Below are 25098 nucleotides of genomic sequence, written 5' to 3' on the forward strand. Positions count from 1 at the left end.
CTGTGTTGCCGTATTTCCTATTGAAACAAAGTTTGGCGAGAACATATCGATGGGCTTGTTCCCTTTTGTGTTTAAAAGCAAATATTCTTCAGTTAAGTAATGTCACAGCCATGAACTATTAGTTGCTACTTGTCGGCTGCAGGTAAGGACATTCTCATTCTAGAGGTAATTTGAACCTCTAGAAAAGTTACAAAAAAACTGTATAGTGCAACACAAGTCATCAATATTTTTGGTCCATTTTCCCATAAGAGAAAGACTGTACATTTTAAAAGTGTATATCTGCTAAAAGTGAGCTTTGTCAACTTTTAGGAGTACACAAGCTTATAGATGGCTTAAAAGCTGAAAGACAAGAGCTTCATCCCAAATCACATACTTCTGCACTGTTTTGCATCATTTTATAGTGCGTCATAGCATCATAGTTTAATTTGCATTAATTTGCCTCATCACAAATGTGCACATGATGGAGAACACAAAGTGGGTCACTATATTTGTGTTTTTTTTTTTAAATTAATTTGGTGCTATTATGCACACCACAGTGAACGACACTTGCGCCTCTGTGCATTGCATGCCATAATTCAGCAGATATGCATGTCTAGGAGAAGACGACAATATCTGATGCTTGCAAATGGTCTTTTTTTTAGGAGACAGCTGGTTGTGTGCAATTATTTTGCCTGCCACTCATGGTGCATGTGTGTGTGAGTTTTTGTGTAACTGATGATGGCATGCTAAAAATCGGCAAAAAAGCATGCCAATTAATTTTACTTCCTGAACAAGTGCGGACCCGAGTACAGGTTTCTTACTCACTCATGCGAACCATGCCACAGTTCCATTGCAACCGAACTCAGACTACTGACCAATACATTTAGTCTCGTGTTCGGTACCACGATCCGTTTCCCGGTCTGCAAAACAGCTTTCATATAAAAAAAAATTCATGCAAACCGTTTCAGTGTGAAAGCCCCTTTACACAGTGAAGCTGATGTCTTCTTGAGTTGTTACTTATTTCAAGTGGTAAACAGCTGCCGCTTGTACTCATGTTGATGATGCAATCAAATCGCGGTTTGGACACAAATAATATGATGTGAACAGAGACCAGCGGGGGCAGGGAGAGGGGGTGGAATTGAACCTGAGTTCGGACCAAGCAACTGAAGTGGGAAAGCACCCTAAATTGTATATTCATTACATGGGAAACTTGCAAGATCTGCTATTTTGCGCATCTGAAAGCCACAATCCTCAGAAGACTACAGTGCATCCGGAAAGTATTCACAACGCTTCACTTTTTCCACATTTTGTTATGTTACAGCCTTATTCCAAAATGGATTAAATTCATTATTTTCCAAACAATACCCCATAATGACAACGTGAAAGAAGTTTGTTTGAAATCATTGCAAATTTATTAAAAATAAAAAATGGAAAAAAAAAATCACATGTACATAAGTATTCACAGCCTTTGCCATGACACTCAAAATTGAGCTCAGGTGCATCCTGTTTCCACTGATCATCCTTGAGATGTTTCTACAACTTGATTGGAGTCCACCTGTGGTAAATTCAGTTGATTGGACATGATTTGGAAAGGCACACCCCTGTCTATATAAGGTCCCACAGTTAACAGTGCATGTCTGAGCACAAACCAAGCCATGAAGTCCAAGGAATTGTCTGTAGACCTCTGAGACAGGATTGTATCGAGGCACAGATCTGGGGAAGGGTACAGAAACATTTCTGCAGCATTGAAGGTCCCAATGAGCACAGTGGCCTCCATCATCCATAAACGGAAGAAGTTTGGAACCACCAGGACTCTTCCTAGAGCTGGCCGCCCGGCCAAACTGAGCGATCGGGGGAGAAGGGCCTTAGTCAGGGAGGTGACCAAGAACTCGATGGTCACTCTGACAGAGCTCCAGCATTTCTCTGTGGAGAGAGGAGAACCTTCCAGAAGAACAACCATCTCTGCAGCACTCCACCAATCAGGCCTGTATGGTAGAGTGGCCAGACGGAAGCCACTCCTCAGTAAAAGGCACATGACATCCCGCCTGGAGTTTGCCAAAAGGCACCTGAAGGACTCTCAGACCTTGAGAATCAAAGATTGAACTCTATGGCCTGAATGGCAAGCGTCATGTCTGGAGGAAACCAGGCACCACTCATCACCTGGCCAATACCATCCCTACAGTGAAGAATGGTGGTGGCAGCATCATGCTGTGGGGATGTTTTTCAGCCGCAGGAACTGGGAGACTAGTCAGGATCGAGGGAAAGATGAATGCAGCAATGTACAGAGACATCCTTGATGAAAACCTGCTCCAGAGTGCTCTGGACCTCAGACTGCTGCGAAGGTTCATCTTCCAACAGGACAATGACCCTAAGCACACAGCCAAGATAACGGAGTGGCTCCGGGACAACTCTGTGAATGTCCTTGAGTGGCCCAGCCAGAGCCCAGACTTGAACCCGATTGAACATCTCTGGAGAGATCTGAATGTGGCTGTGCACCAACACTCCCCATCCAACCTGATGGAGCTTGAGAGGTCCTGCAAAGAAGAATGGGAGAAAATGCCCAAAAATAGGTGTGCCAAGCTTGCAGCATCATACTCAAAAGACTTGAGGCTGTAATTGGTGCCAAAGGTGCTTCAACAAAGTATTGAGCAAAGGTTGTGAATACTTATGTACATGTGATTTTTTTTTCTCGTTTTTTTATTTTTAATAAATTTGCAAAGATTTCAAACAAACTTCTTTCATGTTGTCATTATGGGGTATTGTTTGTAGAATTTTGAGGAAAATAATTAATTGAATCCATTTTGGAATAAGGCTGTAACATAACAAAATGTGGAAAAAGTGAAGTAATGTGAATACTTTCCAGATGCACTGTATGTTAGTAGATCAGCTTGGATCTTTTTTGCTTGTGCGGTCAAGACTGCATGTATTTTATACACTCAAACCTTTAGTAAATCAGGGCTTGGTCACAGCTTGCCCTCCAGTGCGAAACAGAAGGGGCCATTACATGGCGATGCTGGTCCCGATAAAACAATTGTAATTAATGATGAATGTGGCAACTAGTGAAGCTTGTGCGAAGTCAGCGTCTTGCAAAAGTGAGTTAATTGTTTTACCATCACTCTATGCTGTGTGAATATGTGTTATTTGAGATATAACTGTTGGACTGAGGTTGGCTAATGCGCTAAAGCTAGCTGCAACACATTCGGTGCATTTGAAATGTCACTTCCATCTGAGAAACAAGAAATGCTTTCATGTAGTGTTCCATTTGAGAATGTATACTCTAGATGGCACAGTGTATAGTACGTCATTTGGGAATAAACACCACAAAACATTAATTTTGACTTCATGGGGTCTATAAACAATTTCTTTCTCCTTAGAGGGGTAAAGGAAAACTCCCCTTGTGTATTTGGCTTCATAACCGAAAGGACTGGATCAAAGCAAAACCTGGCTCGATTAAAGAGGTGAGGGTTTACCTTGCAGACACTGCTGTGGATACAGACTTGAAGGACCAGGAATGCTAGAAGGATACATTTAAAATGAGCCCAAGAAAGGCAGATAGGTGAAGAGCAGATAGCACAAAGGCAAACAACACATTTTATACCAACGTGTCAAACATACAGCCAACGGGGGTTACCACACTACAATCTTACTGTAACGGTCAACCCTCAATGGGAAAGTACAAAAATGAGGGTTAGCAATGACCAACAGGATTGAAGAGCGTAATTTTTTTAAATTTATTTTATTGTCAACTGTTATTGTTGTTGTTTGATGTTCACTGGATAGCTGAAGCTGGAGGGTTGTCCGTTTCCATGGTAACACCCCATGGGGGGGAAAGGGGTGGTGAGGCAAAAGGTTAAAGGTTATACAGTATGGTAGGAAAAGACAGGCAGGGCTGTAGGAAGCAAGGGACATTTAGCAGTCCGCTTTTGCCTGTCATGTTTTTGGTAAAAACAAAATAGATTCGAAAAGGAGTGCAGAATTAACCTAAGGGTTTGGAGAAGCAGCAAACTATACTAAATAACAGCAATCCACGGTGACAAACATGTTTGACAGGAAGCAGCCAGACATCTGGTCGAGTGTTCAAGGCTGCTGCTACTATGATTAGCCAAGGAACTGCACTGTCAAATAGGTTGATAATGTCCCTAAAGTCCTGCAAAGTTTAGAGAGCAACAATGTCACAAACTGCATAATGACTTTTCACATCACATTAAATTCTGTCATTTTCTCATCCTCATGTTGTTTCCAACCTGTAAACATTGTGAAACTAATATTAAAACATATTAGTGTGAACATGGCCCAACATCTCATTTTGTGTGCAAAAGTCATACGGGTTTGAATCAACATGAGGGAGAGTAAATTACAGAATTTCCATTTTTGGGTAAACTATCCCTTAAAAGGTGAAGTGTGTAATTTATGCGTCACTAGAGGCAATTAATGGAACATCATAAACATCAACCGTTTTCAAACTTGGTTGTGCTGATTTTGTAATGTCTGGCCCAGTCGAGGCCACTTAAACAGGCCTCAATTCCATCTGGTGCCACTAGTGGCACATATGTTATGCACTTTTGCTTTTTACGCATTTTTATTTATCTTGTTATCTTGGATGGGAAAATCATGAGTCTGTAAATAGCCCAAGATAACATCGCAATCAGAACCAGGTTACCAGCATTTTGTCATTATGCACTCACTGCCGTATCATTAAATTTTGTGGTGCCTCCCCAATACAGCCCTGCCAGAGAAAATGGTTTTTATGATGTAAAGTTGGGTAAGGGTTCAGATGGGATATGGTTAGGCATGGGTTGTGTTGGGATGAGGTAGGGTTAGGGATTAAACAGGGAAGGGTTGGGTAAAAATTGTGTTGGGGTAAGGTTAGTCTCAGCCTGACTATTCACTGACTGTCAGATGCATACGGTAGCAAAAAATGTCAAGGCTAACAAAAATAGTTCTAATCTGATTGGTTGGCTTTATGCAATTTCTGGGAGTTAGACTGCACCAGACCGCCTGGAAACGAAGTTGATACTGGATACAAGCGTGTAGATTCAGGGTGGGATGGGGGGAGGTAACCCCCTCAATAACCAAAACAAGCAAGTACAACCCCCCATTATTTATCTATACCATGAAAATTAGTGCTGACGAAACATTGCCTGACACTTGAAAAGAAACTTTAGAACAACACCCAATAGCATAGTCGATAATTTGGTTATTTTGGATTTGTTACATGTTTTGCTGCTTGTTTGCAATGTAGATGTAAATACACTGTCAATGAGCAACACAACAGCTAAATTTATAATGGGAGCATTCCCGAAAATGCAGAACTCTGTGCGGAGCTAATATTGTACCATTTCTGTGTACAATTTATTAAAAAATGAAATAACAGTTTATTTTTGTCTTGCTACTAAGAGGGCCAATGTGAAGCTGATTTACTGATGTTATATGACCTATTTCTCAGGAAAATAGCAAATTGCGCTTTCCACCACTTCATTTACATATAATACACCCACAGTTTGCAAACCTACACCCACAGTAGTGTAAACTACTTAGAATAGCGCTCTTCCGAAAATTGGATAAGAAGTAGCGCACGGTTGTAGTGCTGTGCTTTGCACGCTTATGAAAACAGAGCCCTATATGTCATGAAGTTTAACAAATAAACATTTTATTTAATAATCGATAAGGGAAACAATTGCCAATTGTTTTTTTTTTGTTTTTTTTTTTTTGTCACAATCATGCAGCCCTTATAAAACTGTCTGTGAACAAAATTTAAAAAACAAAACACACTGGTCACTTTATAGGTCAGTCAGATTGTGCTCTATACAGAGAGTCAAAAGTCTGGTTAATAGAACTGGGATGAGATTGGTAAGGGATTTGGATGAGCTCGGGTTGGATGAAATAAGGTTGGGTTGGGGTTAGTTCAGGAAGGGGACGGATGAGGTAGGGAAGAGTATGGTAATGTTGGAAAGGGTGGGTTTGGATGGGTTAGGGTTGGGTCGTTGGGTTCAGGGGTGGTGTCTCTTACCAGCCTGAACAGAGACTCACTTGAGTGTAAGGCGTGGATCTCCATAAGGGGCATAAGGGGAAATGTTTAGTACAAACTCCTTGGGTGGGTATGAACTCCAGCGCTGCTGTACTGAACTGTTGTCATTGTTATTCCAAAAGTCTCTGTCTAGATCGCTGAGGACCACAGAGAGACACACATACATGTCAGTTGAACATAGGATTATATATCCATTTCATTCTTCCATCCATCCAGCTATCTACACACAGAAAATCTCTGGTCATTGGCCATCATGGGTCTCCAGATCCCAGGATCCAACATCAGATGCTCCTTAGGACTTCTCTCTTCTTTTGAAGAAGCAAGAACAAGCATAGGATAGGATGTGGTTGACAATGAGGAGAAAGCAAAGTTTCATTCGCCATTCTTTAGAAGCTGGGAAGGAGATTTCAGAGGTGCTTAGAAGCTTTTATGAGAAAACAGGGAAATAAACAACAAACCCAAAGAATCCGTGAGGCAGCATAGCAGAAAGATGCAAGATTATACCTGTACATTCATTAAGGTTTCATTAAAGATTAAAAAAAGAGGGATAGAAAGAGAGAGGCAATAAGCTGTAAGGGTCCATACTATTAGTTTGGGCAGTACTGTAAACACAAATAGCCACAACAAACACAAAACCACATTACATACAGTACATGGATGGAAAGAAATATAGACTGCTTTCTTTACCGGCAAACCATTAACAACCATTTTGCTGAAGGATAGAATGAACATTTGAAGGATAAACAGCAAAAGCGAACAACAAATGGAACAGAACAACATCGAGAAATCTCAGAGGTTAAAGAGCAGAGGTCAGAGGTCAAATAGATGCAAGGGGTCAGCAGGCACAATGCATGTAGGATGAACACAACCTGGTTTTGGGGGGAAAGTTATTCATTGTAAGTTATGTTATTCAGAAAGACAAAAATGCTATTTGCAGTCTCTGAATATGCACATCCAACACCGAACTCAACTCATTTTCCTGTTTTTCCTCAAAAATACAGATTTCACAAACACCTGCAAGCTTACAAATTCAGCATTCTCATTAGCCCAAAACAGCAGCTTCAATTTCACGTACCACAAAACACAAGTGAGACATCAAAGCAGCTTTTTACCAGAAACAGGCATCTCATAAACTAGAAGGCATGCGAGCATCTGAAGAGGAAAACAATAGCAACTCCATCCTGCTATTGATGCATCTGTGCATGGCTTATCCATTTACTAAGCTCTCTGTAACCTCAGATTCCCCATCTCATTCAAACACATGCACTTCAGCGAAACACATGGCATTCAAAGTCACTATCAGTCAAAGAGCCGGAATTGCTCGGAGAGCTCTGAGTGGATGCGTTCTGAATAAATGCGAGCAGTCAAGACTGGTGCATTCATTATGAATGCAGTTAATTGGTCTCATACTTTAGTCTTTTTTCCAGCAAGTCTAGACTCTTTTAATTCAGTAAGTGAATACTAAATGAGAATCATAATTTTTATTACTTCTGAAATGTTTTCTGTTGTTTCAAATCACATGTGAGGGAATTCACTATTAATTAATTGCATCAACCAATAGCGAAGTTTATTTGCATGTGCCGTCTGCATTATTTTATCACCAGATTCAAGAATATGCGAATCAGGTAATGGCGCAAACACGGACGAAAAATTTGTGCTGACCGCACAAATTCGAATGACGTTAACGATGGAAAAATATAAAACTATGGATTTAAAGTTACTGACTGTAAGTATAGAAACAGTATAGTATATTTTATGTGTATTGCAAAATATTCAGATATATTCTAATATACTGTATATAAGTAGTTTGAGAGTGTTGGGAGACCAACATTGGCATGCTTTGTTTTTTTTCGATTCTCCGATTGGTGGATCGTTTCCCTTCAGGATCATGGGTAGTGTAGTTGTTCACCACAAATTTAGCTAATAAACGCATTTAAAAAAATGAAGTTGACATAACGCAGACTGATTTTAGCAAAAACATCAATTAATATCAATTAACAACCTCAGAGCTCACGGTAGGTCTTTCTTTAAAGTAGGGCTGTCGATTTAATGCGTTAATTCAGTGTGATTAACCATATAAAAAAAGAATGCAATTAATCATATCCATGGACCATAATAAGGAATATTCCAACCATCGGAGCAATTCAAGCTTGAAGTACCACCTGTTTTCAGCAGGGGGCAGTAAGCAAAGCTCCAGCTGTATAGGCAACGCACAGTTTTAAACTATGTTTACCTTGACACAGCGACCTAAAAACTGTTTCTGATGCAACGCAACCAAAGTGAGACACTCTATCAGCATCCATCTGATGCATGTGTACATTGACGTGTGACCAATTCAAATGCAGCATGGATTGCTGTGTATGGAAATAAACAATATATTGCCTTCTAAAGACACTTTTTGGATTGTCTTATCAATGCTTAATATTTATAATTACATTTATAGTATATATATATATATATATATATATATATATATATATATATATATATATATATATATATATATAATAGTTATAATTATTTAAATATAATTATTTAATCATTATATGTATATTGAATTATTGTTATTTTGAGGGGCTTTCTCTGCAAATATTTATATGTGCAATTAATTTGATTAATTGATCGACATATCATGATTGACAGCCCTACTTAAAAGGTTTACAAGTTAATTATCAATTCCCCTATGGAGAAAATAAATGGGATTTTTACTTCCTAATGGTTGAGCTCTATATTGTAAAAATGGCAAAAGTGCACGCATCTACATCACCTAAAAATCTCTTAAAAAGTACTGTTTATTACGGAATTTACCATCGTTTTCCGTGGGCAGTAACAGCTCTCTTTGCTTGGGCAATTAAAGCTAAAGAGTTTTGTAAACAATGTCTGGAATAAGGAATTGTGTTTGTGCTAAAAAGAATGACAGTTACTAAAGACACTGGCTGGTTAATCTGAATAAGATGCAGATATTTGCGCAAAAGTGGTGCAACTGTTTAGTGAATTCACTCCATGTGATGGTTGTCTATAAAGATAACAACAGTATTGCTATGATCGTAAAGTTAAGTTTGTATGTCCAGCTTTCATCAAGCACAGCGATCCTATAGGAACACCCAAAGAACAAAATGAATTTCCCAGCACCTACTTTATGGCTTTTTTCTCTCCTCCTCTTCCTCTTCCTGAATCGGGAGACCCCACGGACTCCACTCCTGGTTTATTCCTCTTCCCCTGATGAAAAAGATAAAGGTTATTTCCAAGTCTCCTAATTGATCCAGGCCTTCTCCACCTCCAACTTTTGTACATCTACCATTATCCTCTCTTCCTCCTTCCCTCTCCCAGCCTCTCTCTTTCACTCTCCTCTTCCCTGATGCTTCGTTCTGATTGCTCAAATCACATGGTCCGTCCTTAGTCATCTCCATAGTAATTAAACCACACACAAGCCTCATATTTACATGGAAATAGCCAATTTAGCTTTCGACAGCGTCACAGGCTACCAGAGACAGAGATAGCGAGCAAGTGGGAGAGACAGAAAGACAGCATGACAGAAAGTGTCTTCTGAGGAGTAGGTGGCATTGTAGAAACCCTCCATAGAAGTCACGGCTGTCCGCCTCTTTGCTCTTATAAAGAAAATGATAGAGGGGGTTTGTGACACAACCCCACATTAATTTTGGATTTAAGGAGACAAAGACCAGTGTTACAAATATAACGTAATCCGATTACTTTTGGAAGTAAAACGCTAACTTACTTTTTTTACTTTTTGAATTAACAAAATATAACTTTTTCAAATACTTAATGTGTAACTTGTTCAAATGTAATGCATTTGAAAAAATCTTCCCCATTAAAAAGTAACGAAGGCCTCCGCAGGGTCTACACTGCACAAGAGCACCATGATGCGACAAAACTAGATTGCACTCGAATCATGCGACTCACATTTACACAGGAATCACAGATGAAAGATGATTGTTGAAACTCTGGTAAAGTAGACAGAAAACAACTCATACAGATTGTCATGGCACACTAGAACAACGAAAAACGGATCTATTAATGCTTTCTTTGGAAAAAAATAATGTCAGTAAACTGAAAACAGAGTTTTCAAATGAAAAGAGATTAGTGTGGATTTGGCCTGAAATTAAGAGAGTAAGGCAAGTAACTGCTAATGTGCTTATTTCCATGAAAAGTCACAATGACTAAATTACGCAGTGATGTAACTTAAACACATACTTTAATATATTCCCATTATTGCATACTTTGGAAAACAATGGCGTCATGAAACTGAAAACTGAGTTTTATCTGGATGTGGCCTGAAAGTAAGACAGTAACGCAAGTAACTACTAATGCACTAATTTCCTTGAAAGGTCACGATAATGAAATTAGCTCCTTTTTACTTTGGAAAACAATGACATTGGAAAACTGAAAACTGAGTTTTCAAACGAAAATGGATTAGTGTCGACATGGCCAGAAGATTAGAGAGTAACATAAATAACTACTAATGTGCACAGTCACACTTCTTCAATTTCGTCCAGGACTCATCTCTGTGCAGTGGTTACTGTGGAGATGGGTGTAGCGCTCATAAAAACTCCTCAGAGCAAGATCGTTCCTGGACCGCTTGCTGTCTCATCCTATATCATTCCTTTCCTCCCATCAGCTATAATCTAAGGAGGCCTGCTGGCTCTGTACTAGGCTGCTCTCTAACTGGCTTCTGCTCAGCTAGTTCAGTCTGGCACCTCTCTGAGCACGAGGCCGAAGGTGCCAGGGTGGATAAAGGAAGGGCAGGGGGGTGAGGTATCATTAGCACTGGCCAGGAGGAGTCCACAGCACAGGGACGGGCAATTTAACACCCCGCCAAGCTTTGCGATTGGTCAGTCTCCTTGGAGCAAGGGCAAAATCTGCATTAACCAAGTATTCTCTCTCTTTTATCTGAGCATAACCATGCAAAGGTGCTGGAACAAACCCGCTTAAGGTCACCATGAAATCGATAGGGCCCAATTGGCTTTTTTCACACAATTATTGACGTACAGTAAGAATTGAGCTTTTTAATTAATGTGGACGGAATTTGTCAGATTTTGAATTTGAAGAGAAGTGTTTGAGTTCATATTGAAATCTCTGACTTTTGATGACTGCACCTTTGGTATCTTGGCAAATTTGAGCTCAGTTTGAGACATTGTTAAGATCTCTTGTGAACTCTAGAAGAGATGAATGTGAGATTACTGGAGTCTTTTTCTCAGGAGAACTTTTTTCTTTTTACCAAATTCCTGGTGGATAAAATCAAGTCCGATCCTGACAATACGTCACATTATGGATGTTAAGTTGAAGCTGGCAGATCAGCTGATCAACCATCTGGACCAGCTTGGACCGGCTCAAATAAAACCATGCAAAACCAGTTACCATCAAAAGCTGGTTTTAGCAGAATTTCCAGAAGGATCCATATTCCAAACTTCTTAGTGCACTACCGTCATAACTACAGAGTCAGAGACTGATTTAAACGAAAAAGGACAGTCCCAGAATCACACAGATAAGCACAGCACACATTCACACACATTCACACACACGAGTCAGTTAGACAGAGGGGACAGCAGTGCAAAACACACACAAACACACATACTTAGCTATCCAAATGAGGAAAGATTTTGAATGTTTTTAGATAAAGAAAATTATTATAATTGTATATTGACCAAGCTAAACCCTACTTTTAAAAGAAACTTGGGGCAAATAATAATATAAAAAATATATATATATATAATTCTCTCTATTTATGAATCATTTTTACCTTTGAGGACGTCCCCAAAGGGAGGTTTTGTCAGATTTAGCTAACTACTCGGGGACATACACTGAGATTGACCACATCCACACTAATCACTTTTAGTTTTCTAACGTCATTGTTTTCCAAAGTATGCAGTTATGGAGAGCGTTTGTTAAAGTCTCCATTTTCGTCACTGTGGATGAGAGGCGTAAACGTAGCAAAACCAAAGTGTTTTCAAATGAAATTGTATTAGTGTGGACGTAGTCTTGTGTTTATTTACATCCAAAGCTTAAAAAATCTCAATTTATGCTTGAGTGTTAAAATGCACAAAAAAAAAAAAAATAATAATAATTTTATGTAATAAAAACATACTGTGGTGGTTCCATTGTAAAAAGATGATTATTATATTCATACACCATGGTATTTACGTGGTGACCCAAGGTATTACAAAGAATACCATGGTATTGACATCATGGTACAATTACATAACAGTACTCTGCACTTCACCTTGAAGCTGTATTCAATTAGCAATTCAGACCACATGTAAATCGATACAGTAATTAAATGTGACCCTTAACACACCATTCAAGAACATGCCCAGGCAGGGGCGTAGCAATCATTTCAAAAGTGAGGGGGACAGAAAGATTACCGCAGGATGAACATAAATATATAAGATATATTTTTTATTTAATTAATCACATGATTGACCAGTGAATTTTAACTTTTGCATTTACACATTTAAGACATTTGCTGTATGAAAGACACAGCGTAAACATTTGCCATGTGAAAAAGTGTGGGGGACGAACTTTGGTTTTATTGAAAGTGAGGGGGACACATCACCCGCATCCCCCACGTATTCTACGCCCATGTGCCCAGGGCATGCAATGACATGTTAAGTGCCACATAAAAATACGTGATTAGACGTGAAAGCACTAAGCGGGTACAATTATAAGATATAAGAGTGACATGCCTTCAAAGTTTGATTACACATGCAAATACATAACATATATGCTTATGTCCTTGCATATACGTATGTAGCAAGCCCTTGCATTGTCCATAGCATGTATTGCCCTCTCTCACTTTACAATAAGGTTGTATTTGTAACATTAGTTAACTATATTACTTAACATGAACTAACAATGAATAATACTTTTTCAGCAGTTATTAATCTAGGTTAATGTTAATTTCAACATATACATGTTTTTTTTTTAGTTAATGCATTACTAACTAACTAACATGAATGAACTAATAATGACCAACTACAGTGCATCCGGAAAGTATTCACAGCGCTTCACTTTTTCCACATTTTGTTATGTTACAGCCTTATTCCAAAATGGATTAAATTCATTATTTTCCTCAAAATTCTACAAACAATACCCCATAATGACAACATGAAAGAAGTTTGTTTGAAATCTTTGCAAATTTATTAAAAATAAAAAACAAAACAAAAAAAAAAAAATCACATGTACATAAGTATTCACAGCCTTTGCCATGACACTCAAAATTAAGCTCAGGTGCATCCTGTTTCCACTGATCATCCTTGAGATGTTTCTACAACTTGATTGGAGTCCACCTGTGGTAAATTCAGTTGATTGGACATGATTTGGAAAGGCACACACCTGTCTATATAAAGTCCCAACGTTAACAGTGCATGTCAGAGCACAAACCAAGCCATGAAGTCCAAGGAATTGTCTGTAGACCTCTGAGACAGGATTGTATTGAGGCACAGATCTGGGGAAGGGTACAGAAAAATTTCTGCAGTATTGAAGGTCCCAATGAGCACAGTGGCCTCCATCATCCGTAAATGGAAGAAGTTTGGAAGCACCAGGACTCTTCCTAGAGCTGGCCGCCCGGCCAAACTGAGTGATCGGGGGAGAAGGGCCTTAGTCAGGGAGGTGACCAAGAACCCGATGGTCACTCTGACAGAGCTCCAGCGTTTCTCTGTGGAGAGAGGAGAACCTTCCAGAAGAACAACCATCTCTGCAGCACTCCACCAATCAGGCCTGTATGGTAGAGTGGCCAGACAGAAGCCACTCCTCAGTAAAAGGCACATGACACCCCGCCTGGAGTTTGCCAAAAGGCACCTGAAGGACTCTCAGACCATGAGAAACAAAGATTGAACTCTTTGGCCTGAATGGCAAGCGTCATGTCTGGAGGAAACCAGGCACCGCTCCTCACCTGGCCAATACCATCCCTACAGTGAAGCATGGTGGTGGCAGCATCATGCTGTGGGGATGTTTTTCAGTGGCAGGAACTGGGAGACTAGTCAGGATCGAGGGACATGCAGTGACATGTTAAGAGCCACATAGAAATGTGCGATTAGCCGTGAAAGCATTAAGCGTGTTCAATTACAACATGATAAACTGCGACATGCCCTCGAAAACTGATCACACATGCAAATACAGAAAATATTTGCATATATGTTCATGCTTACACTGCAAACAATATTTTCTCAATCAGAATTTCTGTCTTGTTTTCCGGTAAAAATATCTATAAATTCTAAACAAAACTGATTTAAAATTTGGTGAGGTTTAAACTTAGCAAATGGGTTAAGAAAACTTAAATTCAATATAAATATAAGAACAAACTCTTAATATGCTATTTTGCTACTCAAGTCAATCAACCTTGTTTCAAGGATGTTTTAGAAATTTTAACCAGAAACCAGATTTTTTTTGTAGAATATGTACCATGCCCTTGATATGAACCAAACACTCAACTACTCAGTTGTCCATAATGCGTGATTTGTAAATATCTCAGATTGAAAAAGCTTTCACACACACAGTGTACTTACACACTGCAGCTTCTGGGTAAGTGGAGTAGTCGTAGTTTTATACAAGAACAAGCTAACAAAAGAAACTCATCTATCATTCAAGTGTATCATAACATTTTCACACAGAGAGATGAGAGTGAAATAAAATAGAGAGAGAGAGAGGAGGAGGAGGGGTTCGAAAGTTGGGAGAAAAAAGCGAGAGAGGAGAGGACGATAGCGATGATGGAGACATGGGAGAGAATGCGACAGCTCACCAACTGTGTGGCTCAAAGGGGGAATGAGTGACAGCGATTCCCGGGGGTTTGTATGGAGAACGACACGTGATTGGTGGGTGTGTGACAAGAAATGAAGAGAGAGGAAGATAGAAATGTGCATTCACTACCATGACTCGCTTTCAGCAAAGACACACACACACACACACACACACGGCTACAGGCAAAGACATCAGAGAAAAGCTACAGTCCAATAGACACTCTCAGGCCACAGACACAAACATGTCTCTCTCTCTCTCTGTCTTTATGAAGCATTCTATCTTTTTCAGGCAAGCTTAGGAGGGCATCGCTGTCAGATGTAAAATTCTTCATATGTTCTCCCTTTCATCTCATCTTCTTTTTGTCATCTCCAACTTTATTCATCTTTCTCCAGTCTGGGCTTCACTTCTCTCTTTCTCTCTCAGTTTTTCAATTTTAAAGTATTTTACTGGCATTGTGTTACACACAATATAGCCAAATCATCGATATAAATACAATTTAAAAAATGTAAAAAGCTGCACATAAGACGAAAATTTATAAAAACATAATAATTTACAGTACAGTATAAAATATTGTAGAATGGAATAGAAATAGAACAGAAATCTAGATTATAAATATAATAATATAGAAGTAGTATAGAATGTTATAGAATAGAATAAAATAAAAATAGAACAATGTAGAACAGAATAGATAAGCCTTATGCTAAAATACTTTAAAATTATTATTATTTCCACATCAATCTACACTCCATACCCCATAATGACAAAGAAAGAACCAGATTTGTTGATAAATGCAAATTTATTAAAAAGAACAAACGGAAATATCACATTGACATAAGTATTCAGACCCTTAACTCAGTACTTAGTTGAAGCACCTTTGGCAGTGATTACAGCCTCAAGTCTTTTTGGGTATGATGCGACAAGCTTTGCACTCCTGGATTTGGGGATTTTCTGCCATTCTTCTCTGCAGATCCTCTCAAGCTCTGTCAGGTTGGATGGGGACCGTCGGTGAACAGACATTTTCAGATGTCTCCAGAGATGTTTGATTGGGTTCAAGTCCGGGCTCTGGCTGGGCCACTCATGGACATTCACAGAGTTGTCCCTAAGCCACTCTTGCCTTGTCTTGGCTGTGTGCTTAGAGTCATTATCCTGTTGGAAGGTGAACCTTTGGCCCTGTCTGAGGTTGTATGCGCTCTGGACCAGGTTTTCATTAAGGCTATCTCTGTATTTTGCTGCATTCAGCTTTCCTACAACCCTGACCAGTCCCCCAGTCCCCCAGTCCCTGCATCTGAAAAACACCCCCACAGCATGATGCTACCACCACGATTCACTGTTGGGATGGTATTGCACAGGTGATGAGCGGTGCCTGTTTTCCTCCAGACATGACGCTTGGAACTGAGGCCAAACAATTCAATCTTAGCTTCATCAGACCAGAGATCATTCATTTCATCTCGTTTCTCACAGTCTGAGAGTCCTTTAGGTGTTTTTAATGTGTCTTGCACTGAGGAGAGGCTTCCGTCTGGCCACTCTGCCATAAAGCCCAGATCAGTGGAGTGTTGCAGTGATTGTTGTCCTTCTGCAAGTTTCTCCCATCTCCACACATGATCTCTGGAACTCAACCAGAGTGACCATCAGGTTCTTGGTCACCTCTCTTACCAAGGCCCTTCTCCCCCGATTGCTCAGTTTGGCTGGGCAGCCAGCTACAGGAAGAGTCCTGGTTGTTCCAAACTTCTTCCATTTAAGAATTGTGGAGGACAATGTGCTCTTGGGAACCTTCAATGCTGCCAGAATTTTCCTGTAGCCTTCCCCAGATCTGTGCCTCGACACAATCCTGTCTCTGAGCTCTGCAGGCAGTTCCTTTGACCTCATGGCTTGGTTTTTGCTCTGATATGCATTTTCAGACCTTATATAGACAGATGTATGCCTTTCCAAATCATGTCCAATCAATTGAATTTGACTCCAATCAAAGTGCAGAAACATCTCAAAGATGATCCAGAGAAATGGGATGCATCTGATCTAAATTTAAAGTGTCTTATGTCAATGTGATATTTCAGTTTTTTCTTTTTAATAAATGTATAAATGTATCAAAAATCTTTTTTTTTAAAAGCATTTTAGCATAAGGCTGCAACATAACAAAATGAGAAAAAAACTGAAAGGGGTCTGAATACTTTCTGAATGCACTGGAAATAGAATACTGTAGAATAGAACAGAACTATAGAATAGAATGAAATAAAATACTGTCAAGTAAAACGGAACACAATACTGTAGAATACAATAGAAAACTGTAGAATTGAATGGAAATATAATAGTTTCTTAGAAACAGAATAAAATACTGTAAAATACAGCAGAATACTATAGAATAGAATAGAAATAGAATACCGTAGAATAGAACAGAAATGGAATATAATACTGTAAAACAGAAACAGAATACAATAGAATAGAAATTGAGTAGAATCATGTAGAATAGAATACCATAGTATAAAAAACTAGAATTAAATAGAAATAGAATAAGAAACTCAAAATAGCACAGAATACTTTGCAATAGAATAGAAATTGAGTAGAATACTGTAGAATAGAATACTATAAATGTATAAATAATTAAAACTTTAATCAAATTAAAATATAACATTCATTCTCAGCATAATACTGTATTTTGTACTATCATAAATAAACCTCACAGCACAATCCAAAATACAACATTGGAGATATTTTTGTCAAATAAAGTGCTGCATAATAAAGCATCACAGATGTGAGATATTGCTTAAAAATAATACAGTTACTCTTGATTTATTGTTATTAGTAGTAGCAATACAGTGAATATTACATAACTTTACAGTAGTGATATATTTATGTAATACTTTTTCATTTAAATTGAGCTTTTATTTTGAAGTGTTTCTGTGTTATGTAGGTAGCTTTTCAGTCCGGAAAAGCCAGTCGCTACGTGACTCAAAGTGATTATTAAACTGCAAAGGCTGCTATTTAATTGAATAAGTATGTACTCATCTGTTACAAACAGAGCCTGCGATGCTCATGACAGTGTTTCCCAGTATGAGCCAAGGAGGAGCTTTAAAAGGTACGTGCAGCCAGTGTCGGCACAACACTGTCTCCACACATTCACAAGTGCTCACATTTAAAGTGCGAAGCACATGCAAACTATATATTTATCTAATTAAATCGCAGCTTTTGCGGTTAAATAATCTCAATAGGACATAACGTGATTTTAATTTGTGCGCTGAATGTTTACTGAATGACATCAGTATGTCAAACGGTATCGGTTTTTGGTATCACAGCATTTCACAATAGAGAAAACTTTGTAAAGTAAAAGAAATATGACCCAGACTACGTTAAATATGGGTTACTTTTTTTTGTGCTGCATGACCACTTGATGTCCAGTGTAAAATGTGTATTCAGAAGCAAAACCAGCTAAGAACCATTGCGCTAGAAGATATAATTCCTGACCAGTCCAGTACACAGTAAGGTTATACACCGATGAGCCAAAACATTATGACCACTCACAGGTGAAGCAAATAACGTTGATCATCTCCTAACAAGGCCACATGTCAAGGTCTGGATAGATTAGATGGTGAGCGAACAATCAGTTCTCGTAGTTAACGTGTTGAATGCAGGAGAAATGTGCAGGAGTAATGACCTGTATGACTTTGACAATGGCCAAATTGTTATGGCCAGATGACTGGGTCAGAGCATCTCTGAAACGGCAAGGCTTGTGGGGTGCTCCCAATCAGCAGTGGTGAGTACATACTGACAGTGGTCTGAGGAGGGACAAACCACAAACCGGCGACAGGGTGTTGGGCAACCAAGGCTCATCGATGTGTGAGGGCAACGAAGGCTATCACGTCTGGTCCGAACCGTCAGAAGGTCTACTGTGGCACAAGTCACAGAAAATAGTTATGATGGAAGGAGGAATGTGTCACAACACACATTGCATCGCACCCGGCTGCATATGGGGCTGCGTAACCGCAGACCGGTCAGAGTGCCCATGATGACCCCTGTCTACCGTCAAAAGTGCCTACAATGGGCACGCTAGCATCAGAACTGGACCTTGGAGCAGTGGAAGAAGGTCATCTGGTCTGATGAGTCCCGTTTTCTTTTACATCACATGGACGGCCGTGTACGTGTGCGCCGTTTACCTGGGGAAGTGATGGCACTAGGATGCACTGTGGGAAGACGACAAGCCGGTGGAGGGAGTGTGATGCTCTGGGCAATGTTCTGCTGGGAAACCCTGGGTCCGGCCATTCATGTGGGCGTCAATTTAACACGTGCCACCTACCTAAACATCATTGCAGACCAGGTACACCCCTTCCTGATGACAGTGGCCTCTTTCAGCAGGATAATGCGCCCTGCCACACTGCACACATTGTCCGGGAATGCTATGAAGAATATGATGAAGAGTTCAAGTTGTTGCTCTGGCCTCCAAATTCGCCAGATCTCAATCCAAGTGAGTGTCTGTGGGATGTGCTGCACCAACAAGTCCGATCCACGGTGGCTCCACCTCTTAACTTAAAGGACTTGAAGGATCTGCTGCGAATGTCTTGGTGCCAGATACCGCAGGACACCTTCAGGGTCTTGTAGAGTCCAAGCCTCGGCGGGTCGGCGCTATTTAGGCGGCACACGGAGGACCAACATATATTAGGCAGGTGGTCATAATGTTTTGGCTCATCAGTGTATAATTGGTCATTATGGATGTTGCACATTGATATATACAGTAGCTTTTCCTCATGCTTTTACAGGCTGCTGTTTGCTTTCAAGAACTAAATTTATCTGTTTATAAAGTCATGATAACCCAATAAAATGGAGTCAGAGCCCATTTTTGAAACACAAAGACTTCATTTATTTGCCTTCATTCAAATCAGTGTTTTAGATCTCTAGATCTGGGATCAGCACAGAGATTTTCAGTCAATCGGAGCACCTGTACACAGAGCAAACTAAAGTCGATTGACTGAATGTGCCAGCTGTCAATGCAGCTCCGTTTTTAGCTTTCAGCAACAAATTTATGTTCTAAAAAATGATCTATGTTCTAAAAAATGATTTATTTTGATTGTGAAAATGTTCAAATATCCAATTTTCTTAAAGGAATAGCTCACCCAAAAATTTCTGTCATTATAAACATGTCTCAAACCTGTATGACTTATTTTCTTCTGTGGAGCACCTAATTAAAATATTTTTAAAAATCTTCGAGCTCCTTGTTTCCATACAATAAAAGAATACAGAAACCACTGGCTGTCCAGCTAAAATGACAAAAGGCATCATAAAAGCAATCTCAAAGTAGTCTTCGACTCAAGAATGCCATTCAGCTTTCAAACGATGTGATAGTGTGTAAATAAATACAGAATTTTTATTTTTGGGTTAACAAACCCTTTTATTTTTCTCTTAAAGTTAATTAAATATAAGCATGATAATGTTATCCAAGTCGTGTTGTGAGAACATCACTATAAACTCATTTTAAATGCAATAAAACAATCCTGCATTGCTGAACATTTTCTCCTAAATAGTCTGATCGCTTGTGTCTAACATTTACTCAACCTTAACATAACGTTAGCCAAAGGTTGTAGTCAATTTAGTTATAAATACAGACCTAATGTAATTCGAGTGATTCGAAAGAAAGAGGATGAGCTAGATAGAGAGAGACACACACGTCACCTTCTGTCTACCTAACCGCACACAGGCGCACAAATGATAATTATATAATTCTACTCAATAACACTCATCCAGCAACACACACACACACACACACAATTACTATGAATTGCTGGAAGAAGCTCTTCATAAAGCCACAGGCAATCAGAGCGCAGCACCAATCGGGCGTTTATGTGAGTTGTGAGAGGAGAGAGGCTGAACTGCAGTCATAATGCGACCTCGTGGCACCCTGAGCTTAATAGCCCTGGCTTAGTAGGGTATAACTGGAATGGTATAATACCTATTACTTTTGAACTTAGTATGCAGTGTTATACTGTATCCATTTTCTATATGCATGGAATACCATGATTTTAACCTTTTTTTGAAATATGTTTAGAATAGCATACTACCATACTACTCTTACAATGTCTAGAGTATATAGTATGTATACTGTGCATAGAAGCATTTTTTTCTGTATGCAATATCAACCACAGTTTTTAACATCATCTTGACCCATTGTTTGATCAGATGCATTTTTCACAAAATTTTAAATACAAAATAACCATACTTATTTCAGGAAAAAATGACTGGTCATGTTACAACAAATGAGCGCATTTAAATCCATGATCTTACCCTGATTATGCTTAGTTCACATCCACACTAATACATTTTGTAGTGCCGTTATTGTGCATGTTGTTCATAGCATTGTTTAAGATAAATGTTACTTTGTACAACCTTCACAATGCATTTCTTCAAAGGCGACGAGAAGTTTACTCTGAATTGCTGTCCGGCGATGGAACACGAGGACAATTGCGTTTGAAACCATAAAAGGAACAGACATTTTTTGCATGTGCAGCAAGGGGAGTTCAGCGTTTTCATATGTTTCAGTGTGGACGAGAAACTTTTGGAAAACACTTTTCAAATGTATCCAGATTAACGTGGACGTAGCCTAAAATATGATGCTTGTATTGTATCGATTTAAATTTCTATGTGTTGATTGGTTGGTCTGTATGGGAATAAAAGTCATAACTTTCCGTGCAAGCCAAGTAGTAGTAAGATATCTAACCATTTAAGCAAAAAACAATCGGCAGTAGATTTTTGCACATTACCCCCGATTCCCAATGCGTGCATGTAAGCAACTTCACCGACGTTTCTACCAGTTTGTCTGATGTGCACAAGAGTTGCACGCATGGGGGGCCTGGGTAGCTCAGCGAGTACTGACGCTGACTTCCACCCCTGGAGTCGTGAGTTCAAATCCAGGCCGTGCTGAGTGACTCCAGTCAGGTCTCCTAAGCAACCAAATTGGCCCGGTTGCTAGAGAGGGTAGTCTCACATGGGTTAACCTCGTCGTGGTCGCTATAATGTGGTTCTCGCTCTCGGTGGGGCGCGTGGGTGAGTTGTGCGTGGATGCCGCGGAGAATAGCGTGAGCCTCCACACGCGCTTTGTCTCTGCAGAAACGCGCTCAACAAGCCACGTGATAAGATGCGCAGATTGACGGTCTCAGACGCAGAGGCAACTGAGATTCGTCCTCTGCCACCCGGATTGAGGCAAGTCACTACGCCACCACGAGGACTTAGAGCGCATTGGGAACTGGGCATTCCAAATTAAAATTGCATGCATGACATTTTGACGTCAAAAGCAGAGAATAATCCGATGATTTCAAGTCTCACTTAAACACGGTAGTCTTGCGTCGTCGGATTTTGTGAGTATGGCTGCACATGTAAACATGCTCAATGAAGCATGCTACTGTTAGAAATGTTTATCGTTACAAAAGCTAGTAGGAATTATATTGTATATACCGTGTAGTACACAGTAAGCAGTAAATCAAAAAAATGCACACCATTTCATATGATATTTAAAAAAATAGTATGCAGAATACAGTATATGATCAGCACCTTTTGCATACTACTGTGCAATACACTAATTGCAATCTTGCATATTATTTAGGGCATACAGTGTGCAAATTAGCCCACATCCACACTAATCTGTTTTCAGTAGTTTCCTAACGTCATAATTTTGCAAAGCATGCAGTAATGGAGAGCGTTTTCGAAGTGCTCCATTTTTGATGGAGAAAAACACGGTTCTAGTGTGGATGAGAGGCGTAAACACAATAACATCAATGTGGATGTGAACTTAGAATGCAGCCACTTTATTGGGGAGTTCTGCAGGAAAATTATTAAATTTTTTATGACATAATTTCCTGTCGGTCACAAATCAGCATTCCTTCTTCGCAAGTGTCTCTTGCCCTTTATCACTCAAGAATTACTGCCTGGAGAAACAGCTGTTATATCAAAATGCACCGAACGGAACAAGAGGTCTTCTCCAAACCCAAGACAGGATGTAATTATCACGGCACTTCACACACACACACACACATACACACACACACACACACACACACACACACACAGCCTTTATGGACTTCATTAAGGATTTAATACCAATCTGCTTGACCCCACAACACCTAGTCATGACGCAGGGGAGCTGTAAAGTCCAACTGACTCACTGCTTAAAGGCTGAGAGTGAGAGACTGACTTACCCAGAGGAAACCAGTGAAATTCTCAGTCAACATAAAACACAGTGCATTTAACTTCCGTAATGTGACAATTGTGAGTGAAGGTAGGGTGGGACTTTACCCATTAGGAACTGACTGAATCATGATAAGTTGGGCTTGAGGGAATAAGAGGGCTTAGTGATTTCATCCGAAAGATGGCGGAGCAAGTTAAAACGTTTTAATAAAAAATTCTGTAGACTTAACATACTTTTATTTGGAAAAGCATGCACTGATGAATTGTGCACACAGTGAGTCCAGGAACATTTATTATGAAAGTAAAATAGGGACCATTTTGATTTCATGTTGAAAATGAGTAAAAAAAAAAAAGCACCAATAAAACGGTCAGTGCTGATTTGTAAATCTATAGATGTTACCAATGTCTTAATCAGGCATTAAATGGTTTAATGAGCTGTGATGTATGCATGCAGGTTTTAGGTTTGTCAAAGGTTAAATCTTTAACAAACGACTTTTGTGAGCGAACAATAGCCAACACTGTCGAACAGCATGTAAAATGATTAAAGGGGACGGGTCATGACCCTTTCTTAAATGAAACTGAGATCTCTATTAAGTCTCCTGAGCTTTGAAAGAGCAGCACTAGAGCATTAAACTGTTCCTCTGGGAATGGCTAGCAGGTGGAAAACAGAAGAGACAGACAGGCTAAATACACAAGATGAAAGAAACAAATGAATATACAAGATGGACGGGAAACATTATAATATGAAAACCACAGTTCTAGTTCTGTCTCTGAATGTTTGTTGTCCTGTTTGTCCTTGGATAGGCTGAGGATAATGTATCCATGTCTCACTGTCATTGCACTCATCTGTTTGACTTCCCTTAATGTGGAGAAGATGCAACCCGATCCCTTTACATGGACCAGCAATTCTATCCATCCAGCAGACCTACATGGCCAGTCCACCCAATTTTTCATATGTTCCATCTGTTCTTTTTCTCTACCCTGGAGAAGTCAGAGGTTGGGCACGAGAATTTTGACACACTGGTACCATGAAGGGACATGCACAATACACATTTTCTAAATTAACCAGTCGGAGGGTTGTATGAACCAAGGGGTCAAGGTTTGGCAGCAAGGTTGGAAACCAAAAACCCTGGCACTGCAACACTGCTATATACAGCACCAAATATACGGTGCGACCATTGTGTAGTCCGATTCTTGAACAAATGACTCTTATGAGCTGGTTCTTTTGAATCTAAAAGCAAAACATACAATGCAACCATTGTGGTCCGATTCCCAAACAAATGACTCTTAAGAGCCAGTTCTTTTGCATCTACAGCGCAAACATACAGCGCGACCACTGTAGTTCGATTCTTTAACAAATGACTCTTAAGAGTCAGTTCTTTTGAATCTATATTGCAAACATACAACGCGACCAGAGAAGTCCGATTCCCAAACAAATGACTCTTAAGAGCCGGTTCTTTTGAATCTATAGCGTGAAACATACAGTGCAACCAGTGTAATCCGATTCCCAAACAAATTACTCTTCTGAGCCGGTTCTTTTGAATCTACAGCCCGAAACATCTAGCGTGACCAGTGAAGTCCATTTCTTGAACAAATGACTCTTCTGAGGCGGTTCTTTTGAATCTATAGCGTGAAACATTTAGCATTACCAGTGTAGTCCATTTCTTGAACAAATGACTCTTCTGAGGTGGTTCTTTTGAATCTATAGCGTGAAACATTTAGCATTACCAGTGTAGTCCATTTCTTGAACAAATGACTCTTCTGAGGTGGTTCTTTTGAATCTACAGCCCGAAACATCTAGCGTGACCAGTGAAGTCCATTTCTTGAACAAATGACTCTTCTGAGGTGGTTCTTTTGAATCTATAGCGTGAAACATTTAGCATTACCAGTGTAGTCCATTTCTTGAACAAATGACTCTTCTGAGGTGGTTCTTTTGAATCTACAGCCCGAAACATCTAGCATGACCAGTGTAGTCCAATTCTTGAACAGATGACTCTTACGAGCCGGTTCTTTAGAATCTAAAGCGTGAAATATACAGTGCGACCAGTGTAATCCGATTCCCGAACAAATGACTCTTATGGTTCTCTAATGGTTCTTTTGAATCTACAGCGCGAATCATACAGCGCTATCAGTGTAGTCCAGTTCTTGAACAAATGACTCTTTTGAGCCGGTTCTTT

The 25098-nt window shown here is 39.6% G+C and overlaps 1 protein-coding gene across 1 annotated transcript in view; it reads right to left on the reverse strand.

The window, feature by feature from the left end:
• Window positions 1-25098, reverse strand: part of syt7a (synaptotagmin VIIa) — a 144293-nt gene that overhangs the window by 45567 nt on the left and 73628 nt on the right. Inside the window, exons 3-4 of the mRNA XM_051689313.1 lie at window positions 9144-9226; window positions 6010-6144 (exon numbers count right to left, since the gene is read on the reverse strand). Coding sequence (XP_051545273.1) covers window positions 6010-6144; window positions 9144-9226 — 218 coding nt within the window. The remainder of the gene's footprint in view (window positions 1-6009; window positions 6145-9143; window positions 9227-25098) is intronic.

The sequence above is a fragment of the Myxocyprinus asiaticus genome, chromosome 46 (assembly GCF_019703515.2).
Source record: "Myxocyprinus asiaticus isolate MX2 ecotype Aquarium Trade chromosome 46, UBuf_Myxa_2, whole genome shotgun sequence".
Classification (NCBI taxonomy): Eukaryota; Metazoa; Chordata; class Actinopteri; order Cypriniformes; family Catostomidae; genus Myxocyprinus; species Myxocyprinus asiaticus.